This window comes from Simochromis diagramma, unplaced genomic scaffold (genome assembly GCF_900408965.1).
Source record: "Simochromis diagramma unplaced genomic scaffold, fSimDia1.1 OVJJ01000208.1, whole genome shotgun sequence".
Taxonomy (NCBI): Eukaryota; Metazoa; Chordata; class Actinopteri; order Cichliformes; family Cichlidae; genus Simochromis; species Simochromis diagramma.
The window spans coordinates 1,088,999-1,096,619 of record NW_024386789.1 but is presented as its reverse complement, the minus strand read 5'-3'; the positions used below and the strand labels follow the sequence as shown (position 1 = coordinate 1,096,619).

The 7,621-nt window shown below is 41.9% G+C and overlaps 2 protein-coding genes across 2 annotated transcripts; both read left to right on the top strand.

The window, feature by feature from the left end:
- Positions 1-2,164: 2,164 nt before the first annotated feature.
- neurl2 (neuralized E3 ubiquitin protein ligase 2) lies at positions 2,165-4,346 on the top strand. Its single transcript, XM_040023191.1, has 2 exons — positions 2,165-3,347; positions 3,946-4,346. Exons 1-2 carry the CDS (start codon positions 2,570-2,572, stop codon positions 4,059-4,061), a joined length of 894 nt encoding a protein of 297 aa, XP_039879125.1. The 5' UTR covers positions 2,165-2,569; the 3' UTR covers positions 4,062-4,346.
- Positions 4,347-5,308: 962 nt separating this feature from the next.
- On the top strand, positions 5,309-7,621 carry msrb1b (methionine sulfoxide reductase B1b). The gene is made up of 4 exons (XM_040023197.1): positions 5,309-5,484; positions 6,085-6,227; positions 6,338-6,455; positions 7,025-7,621. Exons 1-4 carry the CDS (start codon positions 5,430-5,432, stop codon positions 7,039-7,041), a joined length of 333 nt encoding a protein of 110 aa, XP_039879131.1. The 5' UTR covers positions 5,309-5,429; the 3' UTR covers positions 7,042-7,621.

The window sequence follows — 7,621 nt, the reverse complement described above, 5'->3', positions numbered from 1 at the left end:
GTTACACAGCCTACTGCATTAAACTCCGTTACTCGTTTTATCGATCAAAAGTACCATAATCAGCAGAACACACTGATACTGGAATGTGCGATTTTTAAAAAGAGTATGTTTAGCTTGGGTGAAATGCCAGAGAAGACTTTTATGCGATGCTAAAAAGGAAAGAATAAATACGGCTCCCTTCTTCTGTGCAGTTTGGCCTACATAAAACACAATGTGAGCCCTAGAAATGACAACGTGAGGAATGGGGCAGACTGGCCTGCAGGCTGCAGCTGGGGTAAGAGACAGTAACCCCCATCCATCACTGCCTGGAGGAGGAGACTCAGTGAAGAGCTACAGTCTGTGTACAGTTTGGTTTTTTCATGGTTCTGTTTTACTTTAACTCTGCTCTGTTGTTATTATGGTGTTACACGTTTTGTTTAACTTGTTGGTGTTAACATATGAGCAGTGAGTGGAGTCATGGAACCAGAGGGTCCTTAAATAGTCCTGAAAGGGTTTGTTTTTGCTCCTGTGAGAACTTAAAAGATTCCTTGAATTAAATATATGTCCTTAGTCACTGTCATTTTTCTGGTGCGCTTGTCATTGCTGCAGCACATTCAGTTTGCAGAGGTTGTCCAGCTCCTCCAGGATGGCACATCTATGCATTTCATTGCAAGAACGTTTGCTGTATCTCTCAGCACAGTCTCGAGAGCGTGGAGGAGATTCCAGGAGATGGGTGATTACACAAAGGTGAGGTGAAGGCTGTTAGAAGGGCTTCAACCCAGCTGCAGGACTGGGATTGGCTTCTTTGTGCGAGGAAGAAGAGGAGGAGCACTGGCAGAGCCTCACAGAGTAACCTCCAGTGGTCTACTTGTGCATGTTTCTGACCAAACTGGCACGATGTCCTGATATCCTTTATTAGGACCTGTGATCACACCACAGTGCTGTGCAGCTCCATTGTCATTTGCATGTGAACAAAAGAAGTAACTACTCCTCAGACTTTCTGTCAGACCATAAATTGGTGTTTTTTTTTATTGTACTGTGAAGCTTAAGCATTAGTTCTCTTTAGCAGTGTCATTTTCTAAAGACTCTCTAATGGCCACTTGAGCTTTCAAACACAGAGTGAAAGCAGCATGCTAGATCAGCGTCTCCAGCAGGAGGCACAGGACTGAAAGCAGGTCACCAACTTGGCAGCTGGCACAGCATATAATTACTGTACTGTAGATGTTAGACCCCCCAAAGTAGAACACTGTGAAGTGCATTGGGTCAAAAATAAAAAGCTTCATAATAAGTGTATTTACGAAGTGTGCAGATTTTGTGACATTTTCAAACACAGACCAGGTGGAAGCTTGCCTCAAAGTAAATCTAATCATGCAGTATGGTAAAGCATAGCTTTAAGGTATTAAACATACTTTAAGGTTTTCCCCTATTTATTTAAAATTTTGTTTAATTTTTCTGTTTAATGCTATTTCCTGGAAGAACGCTCTTTTAAGCTTTCTGGTGCAGAGCTTCTTTTCATCACATTATCATATTAACCTTCAGATATTGAATCTCAGATAAAGAACCGAGTCCCTTAAAAAGACAATCGCTGTGGTGGAGTTATGCAATCTCCACCACAGCAGCTGCATAATGGAAATAGTTCATGTAGGCAGTATTCACAGGAAAAAGTAAAGAAAAGTCGTATCTCATAGCATATATCTCTGCTGAGCAACACAAGAATATATAAACGTGCTTTTCATAACATTTGGTTGCACAGGCCACGATGAGCTCGCCGCCACGGTAACCCAAGTGATGTATTTTATTCTCATTAGTTTAAATGCTCATTTCTAACATCTTATTTCTTTTTTTTTTTCACAGTTGCATAACTGCTCTAATATGACCTGGTTAAAGAACCAGATAGCTTCACATTATATTATTTTATTTATACATAATAAGTAAAAAACCTCTCATCACATTCCTCCTTTAAACAAAAAAAAGTAATTCTTCTTCATATTCTCCACGGCTCTGTCTACCTCGGTATGTTACTTTAATTGCTGCTTTACATAAGAATGAAATCCCAGTCTGTTTGCATGAGCTATTTTTAGAGTGCAGCCATGAAAGGCCAGTATTTTTACATATCTGCCTGGCATATGGTATTAGGATAATTACGCTGGTATTTCTTCAGTACGTGGGTTCGTGAAATCAAAAATGAGCACTCAGGCCCCGGGGGCTTCATCGCTCCAGCTAACCCCTGCTCAGTCCCTGTCTTTCTCCGTGTCTGCCGTGTGAGTGACTGTGGCCGTGCGAGTGTTGGCCACCCCCTCCTCAACACACACTCACACACATATCTTGCCATCTGTTGACATGTGCAGCTGTTCAAAAATAGCCCCTCTACCAGAAGCTTCCGTAAGTGGCCTGCAGATCAGCAGAGAGGGCTCCTGTCCCACGTCCATGCAGGTTGTTTTGACTCTACAATGACCACGTGTACTCTAAAACCACTGCAAGATCATTTCTTTTGTTCATTTTTTAACCCCTCTGTTCATCTGGGGTTTTTGTTCTTTGATCATTTCCTGATCCAGAGTGGCTGCTTGAAGTGCTGCAACCAAAGCTGGAAATGGAGCCCGTTTCTGACCAGTTCATGCAATTCCACCCCATCCATGGTACCAATGTTCGACTGGACCACTCGGGAACCCAGGCCACAAGAGTAGAGAGCTTTGCCAACGGAGTTTGTTTTAGCAAATGCCCCCTGAAGCCTGGAGAGATTTTTCTAATAGAGATTGAAGATAAGGAGCTGGGATGGTGTGGCCACCTCCGGATCGGTCTGACCGCTAGGGACCCCAGGAGCTTAGAGGTGGTACCTGAATATTCCATTCCAAACCTGACAGATTTAGGGGACAGCTGGATATTTGCTATCACGCGCAACCATAACAAGATCGTCGAGGAGGCTGAGGTCATAGAGCCCAGGCAGGGAGAACTGGTCGGGGGACGGAGGCTTGGGCGAGGGGAGGAAGAAGACGGGGCTGGAGATCAGGCAGATGAACGAGCGGCCAGGAACAGAAAACCAAAGACTTTCTTCACCGACACCCACTTGTACATCGAGAATGTTCGAATTCCCAGAGATAAGCTGGTTGGTCGGAGCCGGCCCGGGCGCTACAGTCACATTTTAGACGACTTGTATAAAACCAACGCCCTGCCTCCCACAGCCAGACGCAGCAGGATAGGAGTACTGTATGTGCCTAGAGGAGAAGGCCTGGCTGACATGCACATAGTCATTAATGGGGAGGACATGGGAGCTTCTGCAAAGGGAATCTCTACTGCCGGGCCTCTCTATGCTGTGGTGGATGTATTTGCTGCTACCAAGTGTGTTCGGATTGTCCAGGTGGAGTATGGATGTGAGTGTAGGAATGATTTTGAGATAATAGGATGCAAGGTACTGACATTGATTAGCACTAAAAAAAGATACAACACAGCTACAAAGGAGTCATTGTGTACACGCTCCTTTATTAACATCTTTGTGGTCATCTTCACAGTCACTTTGCATTTCTCTGTAGTTATTTAATCTCTTTGTAGTTGTCTGGCATCTCTTTGCAGTCTGTTGTGTCATGTTTTTGTCATTTTGAGTCTCTGTGTTGTTGTGTTTGTGTCTGCTTATAATTTTTATCTTCTCTTTGTCAGTTTATGGCGGTTTTTAGTTTCTTATGGACTTTTTGCATCTCTTTGTGTTCATGTTGTGTCTTGTCGTGATTGTTCTCTGCATCCAAAGGGTCATCACCTTTTTGTCATGTTGGGCTACAGTATGGTAATTTGACCGTCCATCAAATATTAATGACTGTTTAATAATTTCAGTTGCTCAGGCTCAGGGGCAGCTGGGCAGTTTGCATGTTTAGAAATTCTTTTGTGCTTTTTATTCATCTCTTATTTTCTCCATTGCCTTTAATCTGCTAAAACACTTTATATTTTTTGTCATTTTTCTCTTTTCTGTCGCTCCAGTCTCATCCTTGCAGACACTGTGTAGGAAGGCCATCCAGAAGCACATTGTTCACAGGATGGCCATTGACTGGCTCGAGCTGCCAGAGGCACTCAAACACTACTGCAAGTATGAATGAAGGACACATGGACACGTGGATATCACTTAAGTGCTAGGTCCCATCAAGAATTTGATATTTATTTGGATGACATTTATAAATTATAGCGTTACACTCTTTTCAGTTGGAGCTGACATGAATTGTTTGAGATGACAAGATCAAAGTAAAGTAAATTTAAATAGTTTGTTATGTGTCTGTTTGATTGATTAGTTTTAATGTTTGCATCACAGGGAGCATCGGTGTGTCACACATCGCTGTGTCTGTAATGAATAAAGTTGTTCCAGCTGCGGTGCAGCTGCTTGCAAGCAGAGGGTTAAATTCATGTGATGATCTGGTCACACGGAGTCATTTCCACATTCATGTTCACGTTTCACCCTTTTTTTTTTCTGACTCGATGGATGAACCAGTGTTGTGTCTACACATAATACAGAACTTAGCAAAGAATTCATTTTAAATTGTATGTTTAGACTTTGTCATTAGTAGCCTTTCAGAGGAAAAAAAACTATGGCAGATAAACAGTATTTATAAGTAATGTCCTTATGAAGTAGGAGAAATCCAGCAAAGACCCTGTAGCAAGGCACAGGGCCTACTCATAATGAATATGTTGCCCCAACCTAGTTAATTTAACTACACTTTACTTCAGTTTTTTTTTTTCTTCAATGAGTTTTTGAAGCCTCGTCAGAAATGGTCTCAGTGGAAACTTGTCAACAATCTGTTTTTGCCTTATATATTTCCATGTTTGCACAAGTTCCAATAAGATGACTGCAATTATTCCCCAGTTTCCCAGCAAACTAAAAAAAAATGATGGGTTGCTTGATACTTTTTGCACTGAAATGTGATTTCCAGATTTCCATATTTCAGAATAACAATCAATCTCCTTGTAAAGTTAAAACGAGTCTGGCTGTGGTGGAAAGTTATAATTAAATCAATCTTCTTAGTTCTTCTTCATCTGCCTCCATAACCCTCTGCATGTCCTCCTTCACTACATCCACGAATAAGGCAATAATAAGGCTGTAATTGAATTTTAAAAAAGTATCACGTGGTTCCAATTGAAAATATGATGCTCCATTTCCGGTATGTTATGTTGGTTAATGTTTGCTCAGCCCATCAAACACATAAATTAGAGATAACACATCTGTTTCAGTCCGACATCAGACTCGGAGTAACACGACCGTCACCTGTGCGTCTGCTGTCAGACACTGACATCTAGTGGCCGTGGTAATAACGGCAGTGGGCGGAGCTCCCGTTAAATCCCAGGCCAGGATCACGTCACACGAGAGGAAGGGAAACCGAAGACGTTCCGTAATCGCTCCCAAACGGAGGAAGAAACACCGAGCAGGCTTAGGAGAGAGAATTTTCCCTTCAGCTAATCTATTTAGACCAAATATCATGTCCTTCTGTCAGTTTTTCGGCGGTGAGATCTACAAGGATCATTTTAAACCAGGTGAGCAGCAGGCGGTCCCGTTATTCGGTAAACGGTGATGTGATGTAACCTCCCCTGGACTGTAGTATATAAGTAAGGATGAAAATGAACTTTGAGGCGTCATGTGACTGTAAAATTAAGTAAATCCTGTGCAGCATCGCAGTGGCAGGATACAGGATGTACTGTGGCGAAATCTGGAGGAAGATAAAAAATGTAGCTGGATTTTACCAGGATCGCAATAGAATAAAGCTGCTGTAATAGTAAAAACAAAGCAGTGATACAGCTTAAGAATCCAATCAAGTATTTAGCTACAGCTATTAAAGGGTGGTATGTTCAAACGATTTCTTCAGATGTTGTCATGGCACTTGGAGGAATTTTTGTAGCACACAGATTTTAGTTTTTGTTAATGAGCAAACAAACTGTAGAATATGGAGCAATGCTGGAAGGATTTTAGCCCCCAAAAAAAGTACAAAAAAACCAGCACGATCTCAGCTATTCAGAAAACAAAATAAACCCAGTTCTGTCTAACTAACTCAAACATCTTTAGATTATATTGAATGTCTTTTTGCAGGTTGGAAATAAATAAAGGTACCAAAGCTTTTTTTGCATGTCCCCCTGCAGGAGTGTATGTGTGCTCCAAATGTAACCATCCGCTCTTCTCCAGTCGGTCCAAGTTTGCTCACTCGTCTCCCTGGCCGGCTTTCACAGAGACCATCAGGGAGGACAGTGTAACCAAGATGATGGAGACGCTCACCGCCTACAAGGTCCGAGTCACAAGCAAGCAAAGTGTGCATTGCAGCAACAAAAATCACAATTACAGTCACCTGTTGGTTCCAACGGGAGGTTTGTGTACTCTGGTGTTGTGTGTACACAGGTCCTGTGCGGCAAGTGTGGCAATGGACTAGGCCACGAGTTTGTAAATGACGGTCCAGAGGAGGGAATATCGCGTTTTTGAATATTCAGCCACTCGCTCAAGTTTGTCCCCAGAAAAGGTAGAGAACTGTGTTTACTGCTGTTTTATAACAAGTTAACCTTGGAAAATCCATGCATGCAGGCAGAAAAGGTCACTTCACCTATATTATAAAACCTGCTTCTTAGCAATAATGCTTTGTTAAGCTGTGAAATGAATACTCCCTGTTAAAAGTTTTAATTGGTAGCTGTTTCTCTTAAAAGCAGAAAATAATAAGCGTTGTCCACAATGAGGTCAGTTGATTCTCTCACATATGAAACAATCCTTTCTTGCAAAAACCACTCACCACTGTGGATTCAGGCTCGATAAGCATTAGGAAAAAGAATCAACTGTACACTTACTTGACAATATAGCTATTAGAAGAATATAGTGGATTTAAAGTACAATATTATTGAATCTGAAATGAACTGAGGTAGCAAATGCTGTTCTGGTTCTCTCGTCTAATAACTTGTGTGTCCTGATGTTGCTCCACAAAGTGCTCGATGTTTGAGATTTGACTGGTAGCTTCCTGTAAGAGTGAATCAGCATTTTTCAGATTTAGCCTCACATGCAATCAAACAACAGCAAGTGTGTTTCTCTTCTCTGTCCAAGGTAAGGACAAGCAGTAAAGAGCGAGTGAAGTGTTTCGTGTCCAGCTGCTGTACCTGCTACTCGGCTCGAATCCGGCGAACAGGTTGGGTCGGTGGGTGACGTGGATGGGAGAAAGGCCCCGGAGGGACGTCCTGTCCACTGAAGAATCTTTGACCGGGCCTGTGACGCCGAGCTCGGACCGCATCTCTGCAAATATTCCTTTAAAAGATGGCTCAAATTTTTTGAATACCTCATATTTAATGTGCATTTAGTCATTTACTCTCCTCAGCTGAAACACGTTGATGTGAGTAGACACACTTGAAAGCAGTTTCACTTCCAAAGGCTGCTGTCTATTTAAAAATATCAACTATGCACCAAAGTCCAGATAATCTGCCTGCTGTTGTGTTACTTGAAATCCATGCAGTAGCAAATAAACCATGACTTAGCTGATTTGTTCTTCCAGTTTGCTGCATTTACTTAACACTGATTTCTGTTCTCTATATCCTTTACTTATAGCAAGTTTACAGTCGAATGCACATCAGTTTAATTTGTCTCCCACTGTTAGTGTTTTGTTGCTTATGCGAAGGAAAAACCAAACAATAAATTATATTTGATAGA

Excerpts from the sequence above, each read along its gene's own strand:
- neurl2 (XM_040023191.1), top strand. The coding sequence starts at position 2,570 with ATGGAGCCCGTTTCTGACCAGTTCATGCAATTCCACCCCATCCATGGT. Across the intron at positions 3,348-3,945 it reads TGTCCAGGTGGAGTATGGAT|TCTCATCCTTGCAGACACTG; the intron begins GTGAGTGTAGGA and ends CTGTCGCTCCAG.